This window comes from Rhamphochromis sp. 'chilingali' (assembly GCF_963969265.1).
Source record: "Rhamphochromis sp. 'chilingali' genome assembly, chromosome: 6".
Lineage (NCBI taxonomy): Eukaryota > Metazoa > Chordata > Actinopteri > Cichliformes > Cichlidae > Rhamphochromis > Rhamphochromis sp. 'chilingali'.
Genome location: NC_137933.1, coordinates 16,020,102 through 16,035,827, shown reverse-complemented (window position 1 = coordinate 16,035,827; position 15,726 = coordinate 16,020,102). Strand labels below are relative to the sequence as shown.

General features: G+C 40.4%; 1 protein-coding gene across 1 annotated transcript in view; it reads left to right on the top strand.

The window, feature by feature from the left end:
- LOC308398665 (protein TANC1-like) overlaps positions 1 to 15,726 on the top strand; it is a 48,068-nt gene that overhangs the window by 6,309 nt on the left and 26,033 nt on the right. Inside the window, exons 4-7 of the mRNA XM_080885416.1 lie at positions 172 to 302; positions 2,240 to 2,540; positions 3,252 to 3,533; positions 13,707 to 13,823. Coding sequence (XP_080741542.1) covers positions 172 to 302; positions 2,240 to 2,540; positions 3,252 to 3,533; positions 13,707 to 13,823 — 831 coding nt within the window. The remainder of the gene's footprint in view (positions 1 to 171; positions 303 to 2,239; positions 2,541 to 3,251; positions 3,534 to 13,706; positions 13,824 to 15,726) is intronic.

Below are 15,726 nucleotides of genomic sequence, written 5' to 3'. Positions count from 1 at the left end.
ACCTGTGGATGCATACATTTCTTTCAGTCCACTGCCTGATGCTGCTGGGTGGGAAGCTCTAAAAGGGAGCTGTGCTCAATCTGCAGCATCGGTTTGTCGGTGGCTTCATTTGGCCCGCTGTGTTTTTTCATGCTTGTTAATCCCTGTGTCCCGAATGTGTGTATGCTCCAGACCTCCACGTGGAGCCACAGCCTGGCTCCTCCCTCTCTAACCAGGAACTAATGACCAGACTATGCTTCTTATTGGGAGAAACAACGCCCGGTACTGCTAGCTCTCCTATGGAGGACAGGAGGGAAAAGAAGGTAAGGCCACATATTGATTAACTGGCCCCATACTGCCATGGCATAGAAAAGGAGAATGGATGGTGTAAAAGAAAAACAACGATTGCCCTCACGATCTTCTTTAAACATTTGAATCAAGCTTATTAAAGATAATTAGACTGCATTTTAAAATGCAGTTGCACAGAACTCATTGTGTACTGTGTGAGTGTGTGCTTTGAGCACTCAAATCACTCTGTATGTATTTTGCATCATTATTAATTGCTTTGCCATGTGTCCGCATGGCTTTTACACTCAGTGCCTGATTAGTTTAAGCTCTGTGTATAAAGAGTTATTGTTTGTGCGAATGTCTTTCGATCTTTTTGCCTTTGCATGCTTCAGCCATGGCCCATTTTCGCAGCCTCATTCCACCACCTGAGCTCCAGATTCAGTCAGTTTCACAGAGATAGCAAAGCTCATATGAGGAATGTGGGTTGTCCTGGCTAAGATAGATGAGGCTTTGGTATAAAGGGAATAACAGTGAGCTGTTTAAACTCTGCTGCCTTGTCTCCATACATTCTCTGTGTTGCAGAAAGGTTGCATCAGTAATGAAGAGACCTGAAATGCACGTGATCAAATGAAAGGATAAAAGACTCCTTTTTGTTTTTTGCGCCCGTCTGTTAAAAAAATGTGAATTCAAACATTTTTCAATTCTCGCTCCCTTAATTGGTAAATGCTATGAATTTTTATATGATGTAGACATGTATTTTTAAAGACCAGTGGAGAAACTCAATAGATTAAAAGCATTCATTAAAATGTACGAGCTAGAACCAAGACCCCTTTGACAACCTAAAGAAAAACGTCACAGTCTTTCTTATATAATGTAACTCACCGCAGTGCTGCTGTAGTGATGTGCACTTGCTATTATGTGTGCATATGTGTTTTCTGTTCTCTCAAAAGGTGAGTTTAAAAGTTGAAGGCTTTTTTATTGATGGGTATGATAGAAGATTTGTTTTCATTACTGCATCCATTTTTTCCAGCCTGGCCCTTAGCTTTGTAATTTTTTTGCACTATTAACCCCTTAATGTCCAATGTATCATATTTTACACATTTTATACAGTTTTTCTTACTTCTGCATCATAAATATGATTTTTTTTTCCTAACGGGAAAACTTAAATTCCACAATATGTTTTTAAATGATAAACTGCAGAAAAATGCTGAATGTAACAAATATATAACAAATTAAAACTCCTATATTTAAGGTTTAATTAACACTCAATTTATACATTTAAATAAAATAGAAATTTCTGGCAAGTATTTCATGTTGCAGGCTTTAAAGGGTTAAATACTTACTTCCCATGTTATAGTTATTGCATTGGCAAGTATGCGAAGTCAGGTCTGAGTATCTTGAATTTACTCATCAGAGGTGACTTAAAAAAAGTTGCGTGTTCGAAAAGCGAGTATAATACTTGCCTTTTTCGATTTCCCTACTTAAAATTTAGGTGTGCTGTTTTAATCAGTAACATCGTTTAGACTGATGCCGTGATTTCTTTTTTGCACTTTTTTGTCTTTCCTCTGTGTGGTACATCGCAAAAAACCCCAGAGCGTGGTAAATTCTGAATGTCTGCAGTGATTGATTTTAGTTTTGACGACAGCCAGTCATCTTTAGAAAAAAGGAAAAACTGGGAAATGACAGCAAGGATGAAAATAACTGGAATTATCTTTTCAATTCCCATCTGCATGCACGCTCAAACATATTCACTCACTATTGCAAATAACGCTGCGCAAGAAGGCCAACAGTGTCACGAGGAGTGAAGTGCTGTTAAAAGGTTTGAAATTGGCACTGCTAATTTACTCCACTTTCAACATAGAGGAATTTCACTTAAACATGCTCAAGTATTGTTCCACAGAGCCTTTTTTCCACCTTTATTTATGGCTTAACTTTTTCTAACCCTTTCTCTTCTCTGGTTTTTTTTCCCCAGTATGATTCCTCTGCTCAGGGGGGGAGTCCCAGCTCCACCCTGACCTGCAGCACAGCCTCACCCTGCTCAGAGAGCCCCTCGTCCACCCTGAGCACCAGTGCGGGAGGCCAGTCTTTGCCCCAGCCTTTACCTTTACCTTCTTCCCACTGTGGCTCTAGCAGCAGTCCCAGTGGAACCCTCTCTAGCCCTGCATCCAGCCCAGCCCCTTGCCCTCCTTGTGGACTCATGACTGGGAGCAGTCCAGGGCCTCCATCTCAAAGCCCCACCTCAACGTTGGAGAGCAAGGATAGTGGAATTATAGGTGAGAGCTGCTGCTGCTCTGTGTCTCCAGATGGTATCTGTTCATATTACAGGACTTCAAATTGTGGTTTTTTTTTCTTCTTCTTCTTTTTTTTTTACACATAGTGACGCACGTCCAACACAGATGCCTAGTCGTGCATCATCAGAAGTTTAAAAAAAAAAACGGTTAGCTAAACAAACATGGGCTATAATATGGAATCGGGAAATGAAATATGACTCTCCTGGTGTTTGCCACACCTTCCTACAATCTCAAAGTTAGGGAGATGCAACATCACTATCTATGTAAAATGTGCACCTCTACCCCACAGCCAGTTTCTCTGTTTGTCTGTGCCACTTCAGCCTTCAGGCTTCAGCTCCCTCCTGTCAAAACTGGGACACTGCTGTCTTTGTTGCTTACGGGTCTGATTCTCCCAAAATAGGACACTTTTTTTCTCTTTAAATAGAGTTTGTATTTATAGTTGAACACAAAAAGGTAGAGGGCTCATCAAGTACAATGAAACTTATTGATTGATGACTTGTGAGTAAAACAAAAAAGGGTGTATTTCATTGTAGATTGAATAAATGTGTTTTTGATGATGTTGAAGCTATTGCTTAACTTTTTGTCTTTAGTCATTTATGAGGATGTGCATATAAGCAGTCACATGCCAGATGTTGTTGTTTTTTTTTTTCTTTTCTTGGCTCTGTTAACCATATTTTTCTTTCCGCTGCACAGCAACAATCACTAGTTCTTCTGAGAATGAGGAGCGCAGCACCTCCACTGAGGGTCTGGGTAAGGACGAAGGCCCAGAGGGAAGTGGCGGCGTAATGGGCCATACAAATGAGGACCGCCATCCCAGGCCAACCAGGGACAATCTCACAACCCAGCCAGATGAGGCCTTACCTAGAATGGACATCATGGAGCCCAGAACTCCACCAGCACCGAAAAGGCCCCTCCCACAGCACCATTTGCACAGCACCTCCTCTCTTGCGCTGCCCCGTCCAAACTCAGTAGCAGGTACCCAGGTTCTCGTTCTTTCTTATTCTGCGAATTAAGAAGCGGTTATGACTTTGAGAGAGATTTGGGATTGTGCACCTTCTCAGCTGCTGATGGATTAATACGTTTCATATCTCCCAGTTTCATATGAAGCTGGCTGTCTATGAGCCAAGCTAAGGGAATCTTAAGGGAATACAGTTTGGCTAATTACTGCGTATTTCCTAGGGTCTTGCTGTCACCTCTAAGTTGTTAGTCAACCAACAAACATTCCAGGAAGTTAATTTTCCCGGCCAAGAAATAGTCCCACTCATTACCCCCAACACGCAAAAGCAAAAAAAGCAAAAAAAAGCAAAACGTGCCATTTTTACACCTCCATTCTTGCACACATTAAACAAATGATTCATAATTAGTGAGCTAGTGAGTGAGTTGTTAAAAGATGCCATTATACTGTAGATGAAGTGGGCTAATGAGAGTATGAATATGGCAGCTGTGACCCGAGTGATTAATTAATGGACTGATTAATATTGACTGAATAGCAAATTGATTAAGTTGATTGTTAACTTGATACTCTCAAACTGTTCATGCAATGCAGTAGAAGGATAATTTAGAAAAGTGCCTGCGATGCAGAACTGAACTTCACTGCACCGTGTGCTGGTGCTCCACTTACCACGGAGGCTGGATACACACAGTGAGCAGTACCAGTTAAAAGTCCTGGGAGGCCTCTAGTTGTCATAAAAATACCCCCCCTACATTCACGATCTTTGCTAATGCATGAGGCTCTTTTTCTTCCTTTAGATGTCAGTTCATTTGTAGTGGGAGCAAAAGAAGAGATTCCCTAAGGAGTGGATTCACAGTAACGCCTGCCAGTTTCTTCTGTCAGCTGGTGCTTTCATTTAGACACTCTTGATGAAATTCAGTATCAAGATGAAACAAGCTGCATGTAGCGGTTAGGATTTTACTTCATCTTCATGAACGATTAGACATAGAGGAGCAGGATGAATATATTTATATATGATATACATAATAAGACAAGAAAAAATGAAATCTAAAACTTAAAATTTAGGTGTTTAACGTATTAGTGTCAGGCATTAGTGTCAAACTGTAGACAGATGCAACTTGTGATAAAGATAAACTTGTGCTCCGGTTAGATTCAGATAAAAACATTGAGTTGCATTTTGCATTCACCCACAAGTCATTTTTATGGAAATGTTCCTCACAGCTTTATTATTAACCACCAGTTATACATGAATCCATATTTACATGATAGCATCACACAGTTGCTTCAGATTTGTTGGCTGCACGTCCATGATGCGAATGCCCCGTTCCACCAAATCCCACAGGTGCTCTATTGGAGTGAGATCTGTTGACTGTGGAGGCCATTTGAGTCCAGTGAACTCACTCTTATGTTCAAGAAACCAGTTGGAGATGATTGAAGCTTTGTAACATGGCTTGCTATCCTGCTGGAAGCAGCCATCATCAGATGGGCACACTACGGTCATAAAGGGATGAACATGCTCGACAACAACACTCAGATAGGCTGTGGTGCTGAAGGATGGTACTAAGGGGCCCAAACTGTGTCAGAAAAATATCACCCACACCCTTTCACCACCATCAACAGCAGCTTGACCCCTTAACAAGGAAGGATTCAGGCTTTGTGCTTATGCCAAATTGTGACCCTGGCTTCTGAATGGCTTCTATGATGGTAGCAGTAATCAGAACTCATCAGACCACGCAACATTTTTATAATCTTCTATTGTCCAATTTTGGTGAGTCTGTGTGACTTTATTTCTCTCTATTATTGTAGGGTCTTTACATTACAATATAAAGAACCTTGCGATGACTGTTGGTGTGGTTTGGCTTTATATAAATAAAGTTGTAGCCTCAGTTCTGTTCTTAGCTGACCAGAGTAGCACCTGGTGTGGCCTTTTGGTGCAGTGTTGTGCATTAAGATATGTTCTTCTGCATACCTTGGTTGTAACAACTAGGTATTTGAGTTACTGTAGCCTTCCCATCAGCTTGAAGGTGATTCTGCCATTACCTCTGGCATAAAGAGGACACCTTTTGCTCAGAGAACTGCTGTTGCAAACCAGTGTAAATCCTAGAAATTGTCATGTGGGAAAATTCAAGTAGATCAGCAGATTCTGAAACACTCAGACCAACAGCAATGCCACATGTAGAGGCACTTAAATCACTTTTCTTACTCATTCTCGTGGTCAGTTTAAACTTCAGCAGGTCATCTTGACCACATCTACGTGATTACATGCCCCCACTTGCTGCCATGTGATTGGCTAATTAGATTTGTGTCTAAACAAGCAGTTGAACAGGTGTACCTAACAAAGTAGCTGGAGAATGTGTAGATTTGAAGAAGTATAATAGCTAAGAAATTAACAAAGTTGCCAGTGTTGTAGCATGAGCATAAATGTATGCAGCTCTCTTTCCTTTCAGAGAACACTCTTACATGGATCTTGCTACTTTATGATGTTGAAGGTGTCATGGTCCTGGGCCATGTTGGCCCAGTATTCTTAGTTTTCTTGTATGTTTGTATTTTGTTCCCTATTTAGGCCATGTTTCCTGAGTTGCCCTGTTGTGTTGTTCCCTAAGTGTTTTCCCTTCGTGGCTTTTACCCCCTGTGTGCCCCTCTGTGTATCTGTGAGCCCTCGTCTCTCCTTATGTTTTATTCCATGTTTCCCCAGCCCGTTATGTCTGTGTTTTCCCCGTGCTCTCTCTCCTCCTGTCTGAACCGCTGTACTTCCTGTTTGACTCTGCCCGTCTCCCGTCAGTGTTATGTTCACCCCGCCCTGTCTCGTTATGGTTATCTGTGTCAGCTGTGTTCCCCGTGTGTTCCCACTTTCCTCGTTAACCCTCTGTGTATTTCTGTCTGCGTCTCCCTCTGTTCGGCGTCGCGTTCTCCCTCATGTTGTGTGTAATTCTCCCCGTGGTTCGGTTCCTTGTACAGCTCATGCTTTAGTTTTCCCAGTTTTAGGTTATTTTGTATTACTTCTCGTGGCCAGCAATAAAGCTGTGTTTTTTGAGTTTATCCCCGTGTCTGTGAGTCTGCATCTTGGGTCCTTCTCCTGCCTGCCACACAGCAAACCATGACAGAAGGTCAATCAATTCAGACAAGAGACTCTCAGAAAACAGCTAGAAGCATCAAACTTTAGATCATGGGTTGGATTATATCCACAACTGGTTATAAATTTGTCCTCATCGCATCACAGAGTTTACTGTAAACATCCATTCTGTGAAACTGTAGAGAAGTGTGTGTGTGTGTGTGTGTGTGTGTGTGTGTGTGTGTGTGTGTGTGTGTGTGTGTGTGTGTGTGTGTGTGTGTGTGTGTGTGTGTGTGTGTGTGAGTGAGAGAGGCATTTGTGCTCTTTAGAGAGGTCTCATTGTCTAACCCTGGCAAGTAAACACATGCAAACTGTCTGTTTTAGACTCTGAAGTTTATGGAGCTGTGTTAGTACTGAAATGTGGACCTAAGGAGCAGCTTTGGGGCTTGTTCTGTAATTTGATTAGTTCTCAGCAGAGTAAATGGGAGTCTCATGTCAAAAGTTTGAAATTTGTTCAGTCTCCAAATCATTCATCCTTAAAAAAAGCTGAGTAACTCACAAACACAAGAGACATCTGTAGACAAAAACAGAAATTGTATCTTTTCTGTGCCCATGCACGTCTGTCCTGTCCACCACTGAAAGTGATATCTAAATGCTGCTAGGTCTGACCCTACCTCTGTGGCTTCTGTTCATTCAGACATGACGATAAAGCTAATGGATAGTAGTGCACGACTGATAGAAGCTACAAAAAAATGTAAGATGCATCGTGTGTAATGAATATGAAGTCCATCCATTAGTGTATGCAAAGCAGCAAGATTTAGTAGTGAGATAGCATCACGTAGCAAAGAAATGAAAAGAATATGTAGATTACAGTCTGGGCATATATAATCAGATCTATTCCAGTGCAGATGCTAATGTTTAATTGTGCAATTAGTCCATACATAATTTAAAGTCCAAACCAGAGTCCAAACTTTATCACCATTTGTGACCATCTATCTGTTCCTATTAATGTGATCGTAGAGATAATTTGCAGAATGGATGAATGGAGTAACTTCTCACACTTTCCAAAGATAAATGCTGATTCTTAGAAGCAGGAGGGCAGGCTAGATTCAATAAGAGTTGGCTGCTTCATTAATCTTCTGGTGGACTGAAACCGGCGCCATTTTGGTGGGCAGCGCTGCGCAGTGTGGTGGCTGTCGGCGCAGTGAGTGCCTAAAGTAGTTTGTGTTTTTGTTGCAAAATCAGACACTAAAGATGTATGAGTGAATTAGCTGCATCAACTACTTGTGTCTTCAGCATATTTCCCAGGTACCTGTCTCTTCTTAACACATAGCCCATGCTTTTAAATGTGGTTTAAGATGCTTCAGTGGCAGTGGATCAGCGTTCTTTGTTATGTGAGAGATTAATACTACTGGCTAACAAGGATACTGGAGCATCATGGTTACGATAACAGAACAGTACAGGACGTTTTCTGTAGCTAGCGAGATACTAGGAGAGTACATCCTGTGCTGAAGATAGTGCCTTACTTTACTGTTGTTTTTTTCTTCTTTTTTTGGAGAGTGATCCAGATCCCCACTTTAAAGACTTCTTCTTCTGCCAGTGCGCTGCCTCTCTGCTGAGCTTTCTAATATGCAGCCTGGTAGCTTTTGCTTAATGTTGCAGTGAGCAGGCAGTTAGCTTAGTTTGGCCAAAAGAGTGGAAACAAGGAGAAACAGCTTGTGTGGCTCTTTCAAAAATGAGACTATTTACAGCATCGTGGTTCATACTTGAGGTTGATCGTTTTCAGCACCATACTAAATCCTCTTTGACTGTGTAAGTTTCCTTCCTTCCCTTCCCCCCTCCTTGCGATGTGGGTGGTATTGGAGAGTACATTTGCCTGTGGTTCTGGGTCAGGTTTGTTAGCTGGGCACGTTTTTACAAATTTGGCAAAGAATCAAGGTCTGATTGCAAAACTGAGTAACATAAGTGTTTAAATTAGCTGCTTCGAATGATATTAAAACTCCAGATCATTTTTTGTTTTTCACCTTTTATTTTTGTTGAGAAAAAAAATCAAATTTTCACACAATTATCTGTTGGGAGTTAATAAAACTCTTAATCTGGCAAAACAAACAAACAAAATGGTATATGATGTTTGTGTAATTTATCTAAAAAAAGAGTGTAAAAAGAACAGTTCACTTTTGTGTTATGGGTTAGAAGATGGTCTTCACCAAGAAATAGTCAAGGACACGAGTCACTATAAATCTTTTCCATTTTATGAAATGGAGCGTGCTTTGTAATGGCACCCAGCACACTTCTTCCCTTCCTGTTCATAAAAGTCTTGTCTTGCTGGGCAATGAGGGTCCATAAATTGGATTCAGACATCATGCTCTGCCTCTGAAACAATCTTTACTTAAATATGACCGTTTCAAAAATTCATATTGGGAAAATGAGAGAGAACGCCGTAACAGATTTTGGATTTAACATTAACAGAAACTTGGTCTTTCTAAGAAGCTGAATTTGAATTCGGTACATGCTGTCATACCTGGGGAATGTCACACTGAAGTTGGATGAAAATGAGTTGGGGGTTTTTCAAGTATTCAAGCTTTAATATCAGTGAAACCAGTAACCTGATTTGAACCGTTTTAAAGAATGTTATGTTGCTTGTATATGAGAACCTGTACATAAGGGACTTCCTACAGATCCCCAATAATCTCTCAGAGATCCAAATATTTTATCCAGATATTTTAGGGACTTCAAGCATCCATCATTCTGTGTTAACTTCAGCTGCACTCATGAGAATCCATATTCACAGAGCCACAGTACCTAAAAGATTTGAAGGACCTATCTGAAGCACTTTTCCAGATAATGGAATCTTTCAAATAGCCCCTGAAAAAACGATGCCAGAAAAACATCTCAAACCAGCTCTGCCTTCATCTCTTGAAGTCCTTTGTTTTTTTGAGAAAACTAATGAAAGGAGGGACCTGAAATCTTTTCTTAAAAACTACTAGCATGTGCATCTTTACCCTGGATGTTTTTTTTCCAGGAAAATCTGTAAGATCACTTGGGAGGCATTTGACGAACACACATAGAATGACCCATTTACATTTTCAATGAGAGAGCTTCAGAGGTGCTAGTAGTCTGCTTTAGTTACTGTTAAAAAAAACATTTTAAAAAATGAAAAAACAAAGGAAAACAACTGGCTTGACTGTGTTCAGTCATTGTGACGATCTAACTAGCTGTGGATCTTGGGCGGTTGGACCAAAAATGGGTGTCGTTGCCTTGGTACCACTGTATGTGTGCATATTTCCTGATGTCATTCCTCCACATCACCCTCTTGCTCTTCCTCCTCCATCTCTCAGGTCATGAAAGGCAGCAGCTAAGGATCACCTGCATGTCATTCAGATTTTCACTCTATGTGTTTATCCATGTCTTTTCATTTAGTCAATAGCTATTATTAATTTCTGGCTATCTTACACAATTTTATCATGTCTTCCTCACCCTCAACAAACAAATGGCTCCCCCTTCCTGAGCCTGGTTCTGCAGGAGGATTCTTCCTGTTAAAGGGAATTTTTTCCTTCCCACTTTCGCCAAGTGCTTGCTCATCTGGTTGTTGTTGTTGTTGTTGTATTATTATTATTATTATTATTATTATTATTATTATTATTATTATTATTATTATTATTATTATTATTGTAGGGGTCTTTACCTTACAAGACAAAGCACCTTGAGGCGACTGCTGCAGATTTGGCACTATATAAATAAAAGTAATTTGAATTGAAATATCAGTCTTAAGTTTGTCATGTCCATGGCCGAGTTACATCCAGAATTTGTGACTTTATAATTTTCTGACACACTTGATATCAGAGGAAAATCCTGTGAAAATAATTTAAACCTGGCATGATATTTCCTTCACAGACTAATTTTATTTTCTGCCAGAAAGCAATTAAGAGTAGCGATACCTTTAGCGTTGAAAAGGCTTTTAAACAGGTTCTAATGAGCTGCTTGTGATTAAATTGTGTAAGTAATGCCATCAGGGACACTGGAGGCTTGACCTTTAAAGTGATGAATGATCAAAGGGGGCTATAATCAGCTAGACTTTCATCAACAGGGAACATATAGATGGTCAGTGAGTGTGAGATAGGTTGACCTGTCAAAACGTCCAAGAGTTTCTGTGTCAAACTGGCTGAAAAACATGTTTTAACTCTTTAACTGTGTCCCCTCAGCCATTTGGCCAGGTTGTCTTTAGCCAGCAGTCTTTCTCATCCCACTCCCACACCTCCTTCACACTGTTTTGCTGCAGACTGTGTTCCATCCTCTCGCTGTGGATGTTCTTTCAATCCTCAGTTTTCACCACTTGTTTTCTTGCTTGATATTTACAGTCATTTTATGCATGTTCTTTGTCCCGAAAGCTCCCTCCCGCTTCTGCAATATCTCATGCTGTACTCTTTCACAGTATACTAACAGCTCATCCCCCACACAACTTTCTTTTATCCTAATTGCAGTGTTCACACCGTGATTGATATTTGTTGATCCAGAGAGCCCATCATTGTTTACTAGGGAGTCCAATGAACAGGTTATATGTGTTTTTGATGAGCCTGTAAATTAGAATATCAACAGGCCTCGGCAGCTTTCACCCACACTCGCTCACTCTGCTGCTGCAAGCTGATGGACACATGTAGAGATAGTAAATGTGTCAGAAAGGGATCTGATCAGCCAAGTGTGAGCTGTATCTACTGGAGTATTTTCAAAGAAGCAAGCTCAGTGTGTCTTTCTCGCTGTTCCACAGAAAGCAAAGCGAGCGATGGTTTGGCAGAATGACATGCAATAATGCAAGATGCAAATATATTTTACATTGTTTGGCTCATGTCTGAGTGTAGAGAAGTTTTTGATTTGTTGTGTTGAAGGATGCTGCAGCCAGGATCTTCAGGATGTGATTAAAACTTCTGCTTTAAAGCCTGTCAGCCCATAACAGTGCAGATCTATGCTGATATGCTCTCTCACATGCTCTGAAATTACCAGTGATTTCATTTAATGTCATTACATGATTATAGGAAGTTAATGTCTTGCCCACTGCCTAATTTATTGGTCTGTGTACAGTGTGCAACGTGACTTGAGCCTTTTTTTTTATCCCTCTCCAAAGGGATTAGAGACAGCAGTAATGCCAGATTTTCAGATTTTACAGAGGACTTTTTTTTATTTACCAATGACAAAGAGCAATGAATGAATGACATGAACCCGTCTGCTACTCATTGAAAATAAACTCTTAAAATAACAATGGATTCATTTCCCAAGCCATGCAGTTTTTCGTTGTAAAATATATATGCTATTTATTCCTCCAATAGCAGACAATCCAATAATATAAATAGGAGCAAAAAAAAATACTGCATAGAAACAATATTGGAAGATGGCAAAGGTCGAGCACAAGCATTTATGCCTGCAGTGGCTGTAATCTAGTTGATTTCCTGTCTGGATTTGTGAGCCACTTGGATTAAACGGCCTGATGTTAAAAGGGGAAAATAGAAATAGGAGGAGCTTGAGATTAGACTGGAACAGATTCTTCACTTTTTTCTCTCCAGCTGCTCTAAAAACAGACAAAAACCAGGCTTTACACTGCACTATTTAATTTTTTTTTTTTTTAAATTAAGCAACATTAAGTGAGTTACAGAAATGTGCAATTAATTATTAAGTTATGCAATTTATAAGAATAAAATATTTTCAGGTATGTGAAACGCTTACTTGCCTAGATGTACTTTGAAAGTGAAATTATTTACAGGGACAAGACAGCAGACGCTAATAACTATTTGCTTTTGCTGGCACTCGAATACGTTAGTATTGTTTTGAGATGCGAGACGGATTTTGTTGTTTTGTTTTTTGCTTAAATTGCAGAATCCAGAAGTGACTTTATTTTTCATGAGATTAATCATTCTTATGATCCTTTGTGAGGGTCTTTAACAGTTCTTGCACTGTAAGAGACCCTCACATAACTTAAAGGACGCGAGGGTCTTTCACAGTCCAAGTAATGCAAATGTCATATTCAGGTGGCTTATGTAAATCTGTGTGCTGATGTTCATGCAGAAACTGCACTGTAAGGGCACGCTTCCTCCAAACTTCCTCCAAGTGGACCAAAAAGTAGCATAATTAGAACAAGTCAAAGTCCCTGATGTCTGCAGCTGTGTGCATAAGCAAGGCAGTATATGCAGGACAATACCAGTGAAAACATGTCTCATATATATATATATATATATATATATATATATCTCTTTTGGGTCCAGTTCAGTTATAGTTGCTTGTGTGTCGACGGGTTGTCTGCTTGCTGGACTGAAATGTGTAGGGATGTTAACAATTATTCTTTCCTTAAATCCATCAGAAACCGCCAAGCTGCTTAATGAACTTTGTGTCTTACAGTCGGGTTCATTTGGCAGCTCTCGAACAGAACTGCTTCACTGACAACACGAGGTACTATTTATTAATGGACTGTTGTGTCAGATTGCATTACAGTGTGCTAGGTCTTCTATTTCTATTGTTTCTCTGTTAATAATCCATAGAGATGTATCACAAATACACTGTTTATGTGGAAAATCACATTTAAGGAACTGCAAAGTGCATACTTTCTTGTGTTTCACAGTGGACTAAAGACTACATTTCTCAGAAACTGCAGATGCCTTGCTGACCTGTAAACTCAGTGGTGTGAGTAGGTGGATGGATAGGCAAATGTAGGAGTAAAGAACTCTATCTGTTTTGTTATTTGCCCTTCAGTACAACACGTTCTCAATTGTATGTGTCATGTTGGCTTTTATGTGGCTTATTTGGTCATTAGAGGAATGCGTGTAATCCTGTTATTGACAGCTGATACATTTTTGCATTACAGCCGGCGACGTGTTTCTACTGATTATCGCAAATTTGGTGTCCTGACGCGTGAGACACTATGAAACATTTGGTCATTTCAGACTCATGTCAGCTTGATATTACAGGATGTGAGAAGAGCTGTTTTCTTCTCTTCTCTCTTTTCTCCTCAAGGTCACTGAGCACGTATCATTAACAGCAAAAATTGTTTATATTTCCTGTCTCCATGGATACAGTAATTGACTGGAGTTTCTGCTGTGCATCTTTACTGGATCTCTCTTTCTCTCGCTGAATTCAACCGCCTCCCATTCTCTCCTTACAGCAACAAGCTCCACTCGACTAGAGGATTTGGGTTATCTGGACAGTCAAAGGGCTACTGGGCACAGAGGCTCTGTTCGCAAACACAACACATCTGGACGCACAAGTGATGACTCCAAAGGTATTTTTTGAGCAAGTACAACTGCATGCAGCATGTAGCCACTATAGACTGCTACTGCATACCACTGGTTTGCGGCATTTTGTAGCCCCAGCTTTTGAATCCAGAAGTGGCCATATTTAGAGAAGGAGGAGAGTGGAGTCATCAAGTAATGCTAGCCAGATTAACAAGGTGCTTCTATAGACTATAGACCAGGGGTGTCAAACTCAAATACACAGTGGGCCAAAATTCAAAACTGGAACAAAGTCGCGGGCTAACATTAATATTTATTGAAAAAAAAAAATCTTCCTCCAGATATAAGAATGACTCTTTTCTTATGGACTCAAATAAGTTTTGCTGGAAAACTGAATATGGAACAAGCAAAGCTTAATACTAAACAATATATATATTAGCTGTATAATACCAGTAGGCCAGCTCTAATAGTAATTTGGTATGGCTTCGCGGGCCAAATGTAATTAGGCTGTGGGCCAAATTTGGCCCGCGGGCCAGAGTTTGACACCTATGACTTATGGCAAAGTTACAGTCTCAATGTTATTCTTTATTTTTTCTCAGTGTCTTCTTGAGGGACAGTATGTGTATATGTGTACGTGATATTAAATGAATGTTTAAGTGCAGGTTATTGTGCAGACTCAGCACAGAGCATCAAAGAGTTGATTTGTAGTGTGTCACATCAGTGTGGTGGCAGCTGTCCTGGCAGCCATTTTTGGAATTCCATAAGATACTATGATTCATATCAGTATGTCAGACATAAACACATTGTATTGAATGACACAAAAACAGAATCTTATGAGAATTATAAGATTCTGCTAACATTCTGTCCACATTTGATAACCTGCTTAGTGATGTGAAATCATCATCAATGTGCAACTTTGGATTTCTAACTACTAGTGAAAATAAAAAAATAAAAAAAGCCAAAGTGATATTTATTGGAGCAGCTTAATTAATATTTCCAGTGTAATTTGCTGTTAATATCCTTTTCCAACCCCAGTTTGTGTTTTTATCACTTTTGTCCAGGGTGGAAGATGCCATGCTAGAGATTGACTCTGTATGGTTTTTCAGTGTTGATACTTGGGAACCTGTTGGAGAGGCCAGGGTTGAAAAAGGGATGCCGTAGAACCTGAGAGGGTGTTATCCGCTGGTGTGCATCCAAGGCCAACATCTCTTTAATTAGGCTGACAAATAAGCGTTGGCCATCTTCTGGTCCTCGTCTAAACATCATTATTTGTTCGAGGTCATCCAGACGTTTAAGTTTCATGTATCTTGTCTCCAAAGATTCATATCCTGTCTCGTATTTAAATTGTTGGGCGGTCTTAAATGTCCAGCGCTGTTGGTTGTAGTTGTAGTTGTCTTTTGTGAAATAGTCTTCAGTGTACACGCCAGGATCGAGAACATGATCTGGTGGCTGACCCTGAGTCTCTATGATGAATTTGAAAACATCATAATATTTTTTTCCAGGGTAGAGTGGCACCCCTGTAACAAGCTCAACAGCCACTAGCTACAGAGACCACATGTCACATGCTTCGTTATAAGGAAGGCCAACCATAACCTCAGGTGCACTATAACCAACTGTCCCCACACGGTCACCAGGCATCACTGCAGATGCAGGACATGCGAGGCCAAAGTCTATAAGTCTGACTTTGATGGGAGACTCATAGCGATTTACAACCATGATGTTTCCAGGTTTGAGGTCAGCGTGCACTATTCCCAAAGAACCCAGGTGGGACAGAGCATTTGTGAGTTGACCTAAAATTGGCCTGACTTCGCTTATGGGGAGACGCCGGTTATCCGGGTCCCGTATGTAGTCCCACAGGCATTGATCTAGGAGTTCAAATTTCAGGCAAACCCGCTCTCTGTCAAGGAAAAAGCCATTCCATTGAACAATGTTGGCAGCATCTGGATCCAACCT